The 15,614-nt window shown below is 44.7% G+C and overlaps 1 protein-coding gene across 5 annotated transcripts in view; it reads left to right on the top strand.

Annotated features, from left to right (window-relative positions):
- The window catches only part of TMEM63C (transmembrane protein 63C), a 130,919-nt gene extending 122,061 nt beyond the window's left edge, over positions 1 to 8,858 (top strand). For all 5 annotated transcript variants that reach the window (XM_053283941.1, XM_053283943.1, XM_053283942.1 and 2 more), the window contains one exon: positions 103 to 8,858. In XM_053283941.1, coding sequence (XP_053139916.1) covers positions 103 to 315 — 213 coding nt within the window. In that variant the 3' untranslated portion in view covers positions 316 to 8,858. The remainder of the gene's footprint in view (positions 1 to 102) is intronic.
- Positions 8,859 to 15,614: the final 6,756 nt, after the last annotated feature.

Here is a 15,614-nt window from a genome sequence, read left to right as displayed (position 1 = left end):
TATCTCTGCTGCCAAGCCAGCTCCTTCGAGCCATTCATCCATATTTTCCCCCTTTGCAAATAAATGGCCTCTGAATCTAACCAGTTGACTTTTGTGTCTCAGATGTTTGTGGCCACAGTGCTGCAAGAACCAGAATTAAGCCTCACACCGGCAGCCTCACCAGCTCATCAGTCCTATGGCACTATGGGCAGCCGTCTGGAGCAAGCAGAGAACATGGATGAGGGCGGATTGCAGAGCTTTGAAACGGAGTTGGAGAGCGCAGAAGGCGAATACAGAACCGGGCCTGTGCTGGACAGCCCAACGCGCTATCATTGACCACCTCCTGCCCAAGCAATGACAGATGGACAGAATCCATTTTGAGTATTAAGAGTGCCAGAGGGAAGCATCCTGTCCTAAGGCCTAGATTATTCCGAGTTGCCATATCAGTCCTGCTATGAAGCAGTCCTGGACAGTGATCTGGTCTTTAATGAGACCAGAACCAATCGGGCTGATGCACAGTGAGCCTGCTACACTCCATGTCTCCTAGACCCAGAGTTGGGATGGCAGCTGTCTCATGCACGCAGGTAACTCAGCTCTATGGTGGAGACAGAACTGATGGGGGAGATCTGAGGAAGCAGTTTTATTTCCACCCTATACAGTCTGTTCCACACGTTGCCTCCTGCCCTTTCCTTCTGGGACTACAAACTGCTGTTGCCTAACTCTTTTTCTGATGCATCGACCTGGATCTTGGTTGCTCAGTTTTTCTCTTTCCTTCCACCCCCTATTTTTGCTTTTCATCTATATTCTTTATGGTAATAGAGAAGCATTGCTATAGCTGTGTGCAGCCTTTTGCTCTTGACATTAGGGGAGGAAGATGGTTGGACTCACGTCATGCTATGCCCTCAGTAGCCTTGAACTTCCAAGGGGCCAGGATGGGAAGAGAGAGATGAAGGGCATCTCCAAAAACATTCAGAATGGCCAGATGGCTCTGAGTAACATGCCTGCTGGAGAAGCAAAGGCCAGCTAGTTTTCTCCAGATGCCACAGGGGCCCTTAGGGATGCGTTTTTAGATGACGGACTCCCAGCTTTTTGACGTGCCCATTAGCTGCTGCAGTTGTTGCTTTTGCCCAAATCCTCTGCCTCCAAGAAAGACTTGCCTTGCCAATTTGGCCCAAGGGACTGGCTCAACTTGTCTCTTTTTCTAGCCTCTGTTTGGCTGGCTACGTGTTTGCTTGCTGCCAGAAGAACTGCAGTGTTCAGGTTGCTTCCGCTTGGTCCAAGGCTCAGTTGGGGAAGCAGATACCTTAATTCTTATTCAGACAGACTTCAGTAGGGGGGTGAAAGAAAAGAAGTTGCATGGGAGCTGAGGTTCAAACTAGGCAGAGCCCCGTGTTTCATCCAGATCTGCAGCAATCGCATAAAAAGCATGGTGAGGCTAGACTCTGAGCAAAAAGAGCACGGGTGAGAGGAGCTAAACCCTCCCGACAGCCCCCAACTGCAGGGGGCAGGGATTTGAGTGACAGACTGCAGGAAGAAAAACTGTGACAGGGGAAGAGTTTAGCACACTTCACCCACACGCCCTTTCTTGCACCAGAAATTGGAGTCCACTCTAGCTCACCACTTGCGTTTTATGTGTGATAGATGCGGGTTTAAACGCACAGATATGCTGCAATTGTGTCTAGCTTGGCCCCAAGTTGATAGTGGAGGCTGGGGTGGAATAATAGGCAGAGGTGAGGTCTCTGCCCTTCCGGGACAAAAACCTTTGTACACCAGCATGTTCCAGGCTGCCAGCTCAAAGATGCATGACATCACACCCCTCATCTTGGCCAGACCCATCATCTCCAGGAGAGCAATTAAAACAATAGGTGTAGCTTACAGAAGACTTTCTGTTGTGCATGAGAGTGGCTAAGCTTTGCTTAGAAGCCACCATTGTCATTCATGGCTTTCTCTAGCTAAATATCATAATACATTGATCCATCAGAGAACTACTTCTCTGTCATGTTGAGCATAGTCTGTAAAGTCCCAGTGATGTTTCTCTCTTGTGCTAGTATGGTAGAATTTGTTATGGAGCTTTAAAAAAATAATAATAGTCTTGGGGCATGGTCAATGCAAAATGGGAGTCAGCGGGAAGGAGGAGCAGTAGGTGACTTCTATGCAAATCTTCCATAGGTAGGGTTGCCACCACCTCCACCCCACCCCCTCCAGCAGGGCTCCTGTTCCTTGAGCTAATGTCTGCCATGCAGTTGTTATACATGACAGTCATGAACTCAAAAGAGCTTAAGCTTTTCTAGCATGTAGGTGCTCTAATTGAGAATGATTTGCCTGTAGGATTTTAGCCTGCCATGCAGTTGTTAAAGATACAGGAGCCCTGCTGGGGATATCGTGGTGGAGGAGGGAAGTACTCTCCATATCTTCTAGGCCTATTTTGCATTGGACATATCCAGAAGGTTTCCCGTTATTGTTCATTAGACAGGAAAAAAAGCATCGAGATGCAAACTTAAACAGAATCCTAAATTAGAATTTTACCCAAGGTTGCAATCCAGAAAATATATCTGGCAGTAGATTCCATTGGAAGAGGTGGGAATTACTAAACTCGGGAAGAATCTATTGTGTTTTCAAAAACCTTCCCTCCCACCCCACGCCAGCCTGCTTGCTGTGTTGGAAGCAGGGGCTGGAAATCTGTTTCCGTCAGGCTTTAAGAATGGAGTAGTGCAAACGAAAAGACAGCCAGGGTATAGACACCCCACCTATTAAAAGTGCTTTAAGTTGTAACCCTCTTCAACAGTGCAAGAAGCAAATGGAGATGAGCTAATGAGGAAATCCTTTTTTCTTTCTTCCAGCCAAGTGGAGTGGAGAAGTGTATGGCACATCCACTCTAGGTAATCCACCTCCACGGAGGCTGAAGAAAGGTGAAGTTCTCACTCCATGGCTGGATGTCATGAATGACTGGATTGCCAAGTGGCCACATCTTTACCACGTTGTGACCACTTGGAGAATAGTTGTCTGCATTGAATTGCAAAGTTCCAGATAGCCAAGCTAAGTAGTGGAGCAAAGACCAGTGTTTTTCCTGCTTCCTGTGTTTTTGTCTCTTCATATCCCTTGCTTCACATACGGATTTCTTGCACGGATGCAACCTATACCAGTTCTAGCCAAAGTAAAGCCTGCAGGCTACATGCAGACCATTTAGGTAACTCACCAGTCCTGGTCCTATGATGCAAGAGCCCAACAGCACAGCAAAGGGCTGGTGACATGCAGGGGCTGCTTTGCTTCACGCAGCTGTGCAAAATCACTCTTGCACTAGCACAAAAATTGAACAAATGGATTTCCACGATGGTACAGCCATTGGAAATGCATCAGGCAACTGCCTTTGTGCCATCTTTGTGCTTGTACAAGATTGCTCTTGCATAACTGCACAAACATGGTGTTACAGCATGCACATAACACTGTGAAGTATGTCAGTCAGTAGACACACTAGATCAGGGATTCTCAACGTTGTGTCCCCAGATGTTTTTGGACTTCAACTCCCATAATCCCAGCCCCAGTGGCCTTTGCTTGGGGATTCTGGGAGTTGAAGTCCAATAACATCTGGGGACCCAACATTGAGAATCCTTGCACTAGATTGTTTTAGATTGGCCACTATGCTTTGACTTCCATTTCAGGTTGCAGGGTAGGGCTGTTGTGCTTGTTTAGATGTATATAAAGGCAAAGTGTGCCGTCAAGTCGATTTTGACTCCTGACACCCACAGAGCCCTGTGGTTTTCTTTTGGTAGAACGCAGGAGGGGTTTACCATTGCCTCCTCCCACGCAGTATGAGATGATGCCTTTCAGCATCTTCATATATAGCTACTGCCCAATATAGTACCAGCTGGGATTCAAACCAGCAACCTTCTGCTTGTTAGTCAAGCATTTAGAAGGCTATTAGATGTATACAGCCCACCCTATTTCAAAGGCTTATGGATTGAATTGTATGCCAAAGAAGTGGATGTCAAAGTTCATGGCCAATTTCTGAACTAAGCTTCATTGTTGTAAGTTATAAGGAGCACTTTTTGGGCCAAAGTGCATGTTGCACCAAAAAAGCCAGTTTTGGGTCTTCAGTGACTTACATGTAGTGCAGCCCATCCATGGTGTTAGTGGGTTTTTGCGTGAGCACTAAACCAAGCATCCTTGCTCCTGTGCCACTCCTGCTATTTATTCCCAAGGGCAGGAGCAGCAAGACATGGCTTAGTTCTCACGCAGTAGCCCCCACCAACACAGATGGACTCTTGGCTGCTGCAGAAGTTGTGCATGTGCATCCTCCTTCCATGGGCAGTGTGCTACTCTGTAAGCCACCATATTTATTTTCACTCAAAAGCACCTGTTTTAAAGTAATAGAAATAAATACATCAGGAGAGCCATTAATGGATCTGCTTTTGTAATATGTCGTTAAATCTTTAAACAATGTCAAGGTTAGTGATCAGTCCTCTAGCTCAGTACTCCTTCTGCTAACTGGTGGGAGATCTGCAGCGTCTCAAGCAATGATCTCTTATCAGCACTCCTTACAGGAGGCTGCTTCACAGTGGGTGCCTCTCACCCTCTTGCCTGTAGTCCAGCATCCCCTTACTGGCCGCAGTACAGATCCTTAGGGGACCCTACTTCTTACTTCACTCAAAACGTAAAAACTGTCCATTTATTCCTACCCTCTATTTCCTGACCTTCAGCTAGTTATCAATCCACACTTGAACCTGTCCCCTTATCACATGACTGCTAAGTTTACTCGAGCTTTGGGTGGGGAACTTTGTCAAAAGTTTTTGGAAGTCATTTGACCTTTTTGACCAGCTGTCACATTTTTTCGTCTGCTCTACTCCTGGTTCTACTCTTTCTCCTTCTGGTTTATATGAAATGTTTGCTCCCTTGCACTTCAGGGGATTTTGCTTCCCATACCAGATACCACCCAGTTCCTGTCGGCAATCCCCTGGAGGCTTTATACACATGGCTTTTAATTCAAATCCACTGTGCCAGTCCACATATTAATTTTATTTACCCTGACATCTCTGCGAGCTATCATAGACCAGTACAGACATGACTCTCTTTTTCCTCCTAATCGAGGCTGAGCATTCTGGCTTAGCCCAAAGTACGTCCAACTTTAACAAATTCTGTATTTCCTGCAGCTTTTGAAGAAAACCCAGTGTTTTCCTTTGATGTGCGGAGGGGCCATTGCCGACAATTCAGCTTACTTGCATTTCCATGTTTTTGTTTTTAAAGTCTGCTACGTGGATTTCTGTAAATCCACCCAGGTGTCAGCAAAGGAGAGTTTGACAGCTCAGTCTGGTGTGTTCTTCGAGTGATTTGCAAGTGCTGGGGTGGGGAGCGGGGTTGGGGCAGATAGATGCAATTCTGTGGAGTCCAGAAGGGGAGGGGGAAGGAAGGTGGGAGAAATTCCTGAGTTAATTCCATAGCTTACATATGCAGATGTTTGGATATGCAGATGTTTGGAAGCTTTAAAATGGAGACTGAGGTTAAGTTCTGTTGCTTTGCCTTGTCACTTTTGCGGACCAGCTGGCTGTCAAAATTTTTTTAAAAAGTAATACTGAAGGGAGGCATCGTGCACCTCCTCCTGGGATGTGATTGGTTGGAGGGAAACAATTGAAATAAAAAGTGGGAACGCACATAGGAGAAAGATCTCAGGGAGGGCAAGAGCATCCGATATCCATGTGGACTGTCAATTTAATCCCCCAAAGTAAACTTCTTACAAATCTGCTGCAAAGCAGATTTGCTCTTCAGATACCCTGAGGCATAAAGCCATGTGTGAAAAACCTCCAGGTGTCACTTTACAATGACAATATAAATTGCAACACACACACACGAACACACACGATGCCCGTGTGGGGAACTAGAGGTTTCTGAGGTCTTCACATACCAAATTTCCAGTTATAAGAACTAGCAAACTTGTAGCACTGACATTTAATGGGGACTGGTAATTTAGGATTTGATCTAAGGAGGCTGATCTCTTTTAAATGTCAGGTTGGGATGATGTTAACCTGTCATTACCAAAAATTTCCAGATCCTTGCAACCAGAAATTGGGAACGTGCACACCTTGGGAATCTTCCCTTTCCCATTTCACAACCATCGTGTGGGTTGTGAGAAGAACCCATGCATTGTCAGAAAAAGCCTACTTGGACAATACTTCCACATAGGGCTCAGCATGTAACCTGGGTGTATCTCCTCTGATGTGATGAGAGTGATGTTTGGTTGCATGAACCACCATGCCACTTGCCTAAATGTACATGCAGTACATAAAAGGAATGTATAGCCCTTTTTTCATCCGTTAAGCAACCCTGAGATCTTTTGAAACTGGAGATTGAGCCTCAGCCTTATCTATGCAAAGCGCTTTCACTGCTTTAGATGTCTTTTGTTGGGGACATGGAAGATTCTGTTACGCTACACTTTATATTGCAGCACTTCACCATGGAAGGCACCCCAAAAATGTGTCACCTCCAATACTGGCCTCAAAAGAGTATATGTGCCACAGCCTATGTTTCAGAAGTAGGTTGTGCTGTGCATTCATCTGGTCCTGCAGTAGGAGCTGTGCCATTAGTAAGCCCCATTCTAAGAACAAGGCAAAGGAGGAAATGGAAATAATGCACAAGTGAAGAAGCTACGCTGTGGAGCAGAGTTATGCCAATAGCTGGATTAATTGAAAAAGTCTGAATCAGAGTAATTTATGAGCCCTGTTCCTGTGTTCAGAAGTAACACCACTGAACATGAGCCAAGCACCAAAAGTGGGTCTGAAAATTATGTCCCAGTTTATCACTGGTGCATCAATCATTCTCCCACCCATGCTCTTCACACCTAGAACATTTGTCTGAAATGACAAAAACCCCTAAGTGAGTTTGCACCTGTTTCTGTGATCGGCAGGCTCAGGTGCCCCTAAGGTACAAATACGCTTTGGCCATTAGCCTCTTCAGATAGACGCCCTAAGCATGAAAAGAGCAGGAGTTTGATTGATGCACTGAAGGCAAGATTTCCAAGCCCACTTCTGGCACTTGACCCATGTTTATTGGTGGTATTTTGGAACACTTACACAGAACTGTGCCCTTTGGATGAATTGGGCTGGAGCATGCAACAACAAAAACATTCTCTTGGGGTGGGGGGAGCAGCTGTCCAAAAACAGGGAAAGCACATGGTTAAAAGAGTGATCTCACTTCTGGGTGTTGAAGCTTTCACAGATAGCAGTGAAACAGTCAAAGACTTCTGCAGACTGTGTCTGCACCCTCAGAGGACAGTGTCTGAGAACGCTGTCCATCTATTAGTGGTTCAGTCCACTAATCTCACTTGTTGCTGTAATCGCACAGCTTCCAGAAGGTTGGAAGGACCCTGAATTAGCTTGAGAGTGAATATGTGTGTATGTGTGCAGAAATTTGTTATAGACTGTGTCACATGATTGCTTATGAGGATTGGTTGGACTAAAGGTAGCACAGCACTCTGGCACTGGACTGATATACTCTCACATCTAGTAAGATTTCTGACTCTAAGCCTTCAGATTTTGAAGGGGTATGTCCATCCACTTTTCCAGTATCCCTTCACAGCAGTGTTGGGTATTGCATCATTGTCCTACACAAGCTCACCCATATCTGCCCATTCTATGCTAAAGCAGAGCCTTTGGAAAGCTTGAGGTAAACAATAGAGAATGGAACGCCTTGTGACAGCCAGGACTTGCCATGGCAGAGCATAGAGGCCCAGATGAACCTTCTGCCAGCCACAGCAAAGTTGCTCTTACACACTCAAGTCAAAGCATCCTCCAGTACAGGGTCCCTTCAGGGTTGCATTAACTGTTGCGATTAAGCTGCAGTTGTGTGCACACTTACCTGGGAGTAGATGGCAGTGGGACTTCCTTTTGAGTAAATATGCACAAGGCTAGGGCATAGAATAAGATCCATGATGCAAACGGGAGTATCTGCTACATAGTATCATTATCCAGGAATCCCTCTGCTGCTCTGCAGAATTTGCTGCAACCAAATGTGATGATGGGACTTGGCTTAGCATTAGCAAATTCACAGAAAACAGTCTAGTGATGGCTATTGATCAGGGTGGCTATACAGCCCCTACATGTTAAAAGGCACTATGCCTCTGAACTAGCTAGAGGGATCAGCAGCAGGAGAGTACCGTTGTCTTGAAGCTCGGCTTGTGGGCTGCCCAATAGACATCTGGTTAGCCACTGGAGGAACACAAGATGCTGGACTAGATAGGCCTTCAGTCTGATCCAGCAAGATCCCTATGTTCACATATTTTCCCAGATCAGTTTCCCCCATCATTATCTTCCTCACAATTGAAAGGAGCAGCAACCAAGTGCCCAGATCTGCCAGTATGGAGAGCAGACAAATAATACTCTCAATACCATAGCTAGTTTCAGAAGACGAGAAAGGGTTGGAGAGAGAGGAGAGATAGGTGGCATAGAGATAAGCAAGGCATGGAACCCAAATAGCTCAGCCTAAGAAGCCAACATCTTTAGTCCAGCATCAAAACCCAGCATGGGTTTCTCCCATCCTATTCTTGAGAGCCATTTCTGGCTGTTTTCTAAGAGAGGTCCAGTCCAGTGCTGTAGAGTGAGTAACTATTCCTCATGCTCTTTCTGGAGCCCATGAAATTGTCTTAGTCCGTGACTCTGCTCATGTAGCAAACCTCAAGGCCTCCTTTTCTCAGCTGCTTCTACTTCATGGAGGCAAAGTGCCTGTGAGTGGGTATGGTGTCTTTGGGAAGCTCTGATCTCTTGTCTTTCCCTTGGTTGGCTGTTGCCCTATAGGAATGTGCCAGAGTTCTGTATCTTCTTGTTATATTTATTGCTATGATCGTGCCTTGAATAAAGTTACTTCACCCAGCTAGCGCCTGGGTTTAAGCTGCACGTGTTTGCACAGAGTAATGCTAGTTCGCACAAACGTAGGATTGCCCTTGTTGAACATATCAAGAGTCAAAGCACCCCCTTTCACTTTTGTAACATAAGGTTTTCAGCCCTCCTCAGTACAGAGAATAAAAACTCCAAGAGGTTCAGGTTTATTTAAGAAGTAAGACACTAACCCATGCCAGGTCTAGGTATATCTTCCCAAGGAAGTGGATCTACCTATATAATTAAGCCGGGGAGGGGGGGGAGAGACAAGAATAACCCCATTTTCTTCCTATTGCTTGCCTATGTATATTTGAAAGAAACTCCTAGCCAGTTAGAATGAAATCAAATTATGGTTAGAACTTAGAACCCCTTAAGAATCCCCAACATACATATTACACCTAGAGTTTAATGTGATCTAAAGACCTGCCACGCAACTTAAGGCCTATTTTTATGAATTCTAAAACATGGTCAAAGTTTAAATTAAATTCCAGCTGCCAACCTTCGATCACCATCACATGTTTGGCAAAGCCAGTTCACATCTATTCCCTGCTTCTAGGGGAGATTCTGACGGTGCCACAACCTAGAAAGGCAAATCCATAAGCACACCACATCCAGGGTGGCTCCAGAGACAGGACAAGCACCCCCTCAGAAACATAGTTTCCCCCACCATCCAGTGTTCCCTCTAACAGGGATTCCCAGATGTGATTGACTACAACTCCCATAATCCCCAAGCAAAAGCCATTGCAGCTGGGGATTCGGGGTTCTGTAGTCAACAACATCTGGGAATCCCTGTTAGAGAGAACACTGCCCCCATTTCTGTTTCAGAAATTAACATGTGGGAGACAGCTTGCTTGTCCAGAAATACACTCTTCCCCTTTGTGCCCCCCTCTTTTCTTTTCTGGTGTGCCACTGCACTTCAATCCCTTCTCCAAACTTTGCCAAGAAGAGAGCACTCAGCTCTCAAGCATGTGCCAAAGACTCAAAGACTCCCACTGTAGAAATATTTCTTAATTTATTTAATGAAACAGGCCTCATAGCTGAACTGCATCTTACATGAAGGCCATTACTAGGACTGACAGACTTATTTTTTACACCGTAAATAGCAGCTGCGGGAGGAAAGCTGGTCCAGGTTAGAACCACAGCACAAGGGGAAGAGGGCCTTAAACCTTTGTCCTACGACAGTCCCTCCCTCCCTGTCTGGCTTGCATATGTAGCCTATGGCTGCTCATTGCCCCAGAGCGAAGCTCTCCTAAACTGTTCTGCCTAAGGGCTCAGAAGGGCAGAACCGGAGGCACATTATGAAGGAAATGTAGGATCCTAACTCCATGTTTTCCTCTTAACACTAGGAGAGGCAAATCGCTAAGCAGAAAGGGGTGCCTAACCCTTCTAGTAGCTGTTGATTCTTTCCTGGTTCCCCCCAGGTAATTTCAAATTTATTTCCCCCTCCCCCTGCAAAAAAGGAAGAAAGGTTTGCAGTGGGGTGGGGGTGGGGAATGGCTCTGGAGCAGCATTGCAGGGGGGAATTGCTTTGAGAGGGAGGCGTTAAGCAATCACCCTCTATGCTGCTGACCAATCCTTTTGTGGATATGCAGGGTTGGTAGGGCAGATTTGCCAATACATTTAGTCCCGCTCAGTCTCGCTAGACACAAGTGAAGAGGCAAAAAATATTTTTTTAAAAAAACCGGTTAAACCAGAATATTTTGATTTAAATGCATTTGGTTCTATGGACCTCATTGAGCTTAAATCCTGCTTAAGCATGTTCTGTACCAAGTTGAAAAATTAAATGGTGATATTTTTTTAAAGGGGGGAAACACCTCTCTCTTTCTGTATATTATGAACTGGGAAAGAATAATCTATGCAGGTGCTATATAAATAATCAAGCAGAAAGAACTTAGAATAAGTTGGTAACTGACACTTAATAAATAATGTTTAGAGTAATTTGGTCATATCTGTTTTACAAATGCAGATCTGTTCCAAGCCTGTAATTGCCATGACCCACAACTCAAAGAATGCTGGGAAATATAGTTATTTGAGGTGCTAGGAGTCCATCAAAGAATTGCACGGGCATGCCTCCAAAATGACCGCTGCAATGGAGGGCAGGCTTGGAACAGGCTGAAGACCACCCAAACCGGATGATTTGTACATAAATTGAGGCCGGTGGGGGGAGGGGGAACTTCTGGAAACCACACACCCTCCTGCACCCGAATCTAAGCCCCCGGAGTAAGTAAGTAAAGCCACACGTTTAATTCCCCAGAGTGACAGTAACATTTAATTTTTTAAGTAAAATATTTTTAAAACTCTCAAATCTCCCCAAAGGGCCAGAGGGGATCGGTCCATCAAACTGAACAGGTTTGATGTCGAACCTGTTCGACATCGAACCTCTTCACACATCCCTACTGGAGATGCCAGGGATTAAACCTTTGGCTTTCTGCATGAAAAGTAGATGCTCTACCACTGAGCTACACTCACATCCATAGCATAGAAGAGTCATTTTCCTAGGGTAGGGATTTTCAAACCCTATCATGACAAGCTTCCTTGTCGAGGGAAAGGGTATCTGGCCCCACCCCTCCCCAAAATGATTTGGTTGGCATTCTTATGTGCCTCAGGTACGTAGCTACCATGATGATAACCCTAGGAACCCAAAAGGCTCATGGAAGGCAAAGAAGGTGCTCCATTGGTTGCTACCATGTCATGTCAGAAGAATGAAAGAAGAGGTGAGCTCAAGCTGGAGCTAGAAAGCTCGATCCCAGCACTACCATGTCACAATCCAAGCGCCTACCTGGATAGCATTTGGGGGAATGGACTGCAAAAATAGTTCTGCCATCCACCCAGCCAACTATTCAGACTTGAGCAGTTTCATTACCAAGAAAGCACACGCTACTCGTGGACTCCATCCACTAGACTGTGGATCTTTTGCACAAGTTTCACCTACAAGCCAGAGATGCCTAGTCGCACCAAAATAGATGAAGGTTTTGCTTTAAACACCCCACTTTAGTCTGAAACCGGACAGCCCTTCATCAAAGCAATAAAGACCGTAGCTTTCTAGAAATAACTTCATAGAGCTTATCTCCACTGATGGATACAGAATTGATTAAAAGCTGGTCTGTGGTGACTGTTCCACACAACCAAGTTTATCACCTCACAGATGTGTCAATAAACCCTTGAATTAGGAGCTGAGAGAATTAAGAACAACCTTATCAGGTCAGATCAAATGTCCATCTACCCCAACTTCCTGTCTTCTGGCACCAACTTGTAAGACACAGGAGCATAGTACAATGAAAAACCCCATGCTCAGGCTCTCACTTCCAGGAACACCTAGTTATCAATTTCTTGTTCTGAGAGAATACCCTGGTTGAAATAGGTTGCAGTCAGGACAGACCTTTGGTTTAGCAAGTACTCCATCACTCTATGTAATAATTATATACACCCGTTACCTTGTTCTCATCCAAAATGTCAGTCCGCCTCACACTGACAATAAGAAAAGACTACCTGCTGCTGCTGTTGTAGACAACCATCTGCCTTGGCAAACTCCTGCTTCTGTTACCATGGAAATCAGAGCTCCCACACAGCTAGCTTGCTTCTGCCAGGATCATTACTTTAATATAGATGGGTAAGGATGGGATGGTAACAAGAGCCCCAGGTAATCTAGGGCAAAGGCTGAACTAAAGGTTTCACTTAGGGGTGGTGATGGAAGAATGGGTTCAGTGTTCCAAGGGGGCAGATCAAAGCAGCCAAAATCACTCCCACCCAGCAAATCCAAGCCATATCTATGCACCTGCAGAACAGCTTTGAAAGGTAATCAACTGGTAGTGACGTGTGCTTCTGCAACCAAATCTCTATCATAATTCTTTCTATGTTGCAAATAAAGGGCTGATTAAACAGCTTTTATACTTGGGCTTCCATCCACTAGATTTGGCAAATCCAGTCCATGATATTGACCCAAAAACTGAATGTAGACATTCACAATTCTCCATATTTCTGGAGGTGAGCAATTTAAAAGAATTATGGGTTTTGCTTCATTTCTTCCTAAAAGCTAAAAGGTGACAGCACAATCCCTCTTGGGGCTTAGCTTGAGTCACAACTTCACTTTATTATGTTAGCTGCCTCTGGATAGACATAAACCTTTCTAAAGATCCTGGCCCCAGTTTTGAGCTAACGATCCATGCAGCAGCTTCCCATGGGTGTGGAAATACAACACTACACAGGAAATACAGGAAGCATCCCTGGAGAGGGTCGAGGGCCTGACAGCACTCCTGTATCCTGAAGAGTTGCAATGAAAGCACAATTTCATCAGGTATCGCTTTTCTTATTCCAGTGCTGCTGTGACAGGAGTCATTAAACTTGGTGGATTTTTCTCTTCTGAGAAGATGAATGGGCACCCAGTTTTTCCCCCTCCTCTGTGATGGCAGGAAGCTACAGCACCCCGTATGGACCAATGAACAGCTGGATCCAATTCTATGAGCCATGCCTAGTACAGGACTTCTCTATCAGAAATGTCGGCATGAGGCTTTTCTCACATTGCCTCTTTCCTAATGAGTGAAACACAACACATTTTACATTGTAGGAGAGACAGAACACTCAAAGCATCCCTATATGACTACAACACACACCAAAAGCAGTTTTTAATCATTTCTTTTAGAACAACAAAATTGGACCCCTCCCCAAAAAAGAAGCTAAAGAGCTATGATGAACGGTTTAGATGTCAGAGAGAAAGCCAGGCTAAAGCTTGTCTCCTTAACATTTAGTTGTGTGTTTTTTTCTTTTTTTGGTATAGAGGCAGCATTTTTTATTTTTATTTTTTGGTATAGAGGAGCATTCAGTCACATCAGCCCTCATCTGTGCTCTAAGATTACACAATCCAGAAAAAGGTTGTGTATCTGTATACTTCTTCATCTGCTGTTTGAGAGAACTGGGCCTCAATCACAATAGTTAGGAACCTTAGAAAGCTGCCTTATACGGAGTCAGAACATTGGTCCATCTAGCTCAGTTTTGTTTTATTTATTTGATTGATTGATTGATTGATTGATTGATTTGATTTGTATACCACCCTTCCAAAATGGCTCAGGGCAGTTTACAATTAAAACACACTACTAAAACACTGCCTACACTGACTGGCAGTGGCTCCCCAAGATCTGTCAAGAGTCTTTCCCAGTACTACCTGGAGATGCCAGGGAGTGAACCTGGGACCTTCTGCATGCAAGCATGCAGATGCTCTTCCACTGAGCTATGGCCCCAACCCCTAAGGGGAATATCTTCCAGCCCTTACATGTAAACACCCATCCAAGTGTAAACTAAGACAGACCCTGCTTAGCAGAGGAGACAATTCAGGCTCACTGCACCAAGACCAGCTCTCCTCCCCAATGCTAAGCCACTGGGTTGCTCTTACACATGCATAATGTTGTAGGACATAGACAGTCAGTAGATACAAGGAAGATTCCAAGCCCTGCAAAATACTGTGGTGAGGATTAAGAGGCAAGTTCTCTTTTCGCCATCAGCACTAGTTCAATACACCCAACAGTTGGTCCATGTTGGCCAAAGAACAGGCATTTCTGATGACCAAGGACCTAATCATGTCTGGTCACTAAAGATCTCACATCACATTTCTTTTTTTTCTAATCAGCTGCTTCAGTGTAGCTCTCATGTTGGCTCATGAACTAGATGTGGCATCTGAGACTTTTCATTGGGCCTGACTGCTTACATACCTTCTCCTAGTAGCCAACTTTGTTCTCCCTCAGTCTACAGAATCTTACCCTGACCGCAGAACGATGTGTTCAGGGAGTAGGAGGTATGAAAAAAGATAGGAGGCTATTACAATATATTTGTGTGAGGAAGATGTTAGAAAAGGAGGAGGAAAGAGAAGGTTAGTATGTGTGCCAAAAGCCTGGGTCCATCTAGTCCAGTATCCTGTTTCCCACAGTGGCCACCAACAGAAGATGAAGGGATACTCTTCCCTTGCTGTTGCTCCTCGGCAACCAGCATCCACAGGCATGTTACCTCCAACTTCAAAGGCGGTATGTAGCCATCATAACTAGTAGCCACCGAAGGACTTGACCTCCTTGAATTTGTCTAATTCTCTACTGGCCTTCATCACATCTTACAGCAGGAAATTAATAGATTATGTGCTGTGTGAAGAAGCATTGCCTTTATCTAAATCTCTTATTCTAAATCTCTTTCCAGTCAGTTTCACTGATTGGCCCTTGGTTCTAGTGTTGTAAGAAAGAGAGAGAAACTTCTTTCTGTCCACTTTTCTAACTATACGTATAATGCATGGTTAGTGAGTGAAGTCTTATGGATCTACTGATGTGCCACAAATATCACATCCAATACAGCTCAAAATACTGAGATCTGGCCCACCAGGCTACTGGTTTCTTTTGCGTATGCTCAATTTTGTGTCCTGATGAGAAGACTCTGGCTTAAACACCTAAAGAAGAACATTAAAAGTACCTGCATTTCCATGAAGGGCAGATGTCAAGGACATTATGCTTTGACATCTCTTCCAGATCTAGAAAGCCAAGTGGCAACCAGATTGACTGTAAATTTTCTCTATGACTATACATGCTACAAATAGTAAAATGCTCAAGCTTGATTTGCAACTTTCTCAAAAATAAATAAATAAATGCATCATTAATCCAGTCTGCATTAAAACTGTAGGGACCACATCAAAGCTGGTGTGCATTGCACTTTTTGTGGAATGTTCAACACATTTTAAAGAAGCTGTTCCTAGGCTGTTTGGGAGCAAAATGGACTCATGGGCTGCTCAGCAACAGTATTTCC

The sequence above is a fragment of the Hemicordylus capensis genome, chromosome 1 (assembly GCF_027244095.1).
Source record: "Hemicordylus capensis ecotype Gifberg chromosome 1, rHemCap1.1.pri, whole genome shotgun sequence".
Lineage (NCBI taxonomy): Eukaryota > Metazoa > Chordata > Lepidosauria > Squamata > Cordylidae > Hemicordylus > Hemicordylus capensis.
Note: the sequence above shows the minus strand (reverse complement) of the source record. Positions and strands in the feature narration are given on the sequence as shown.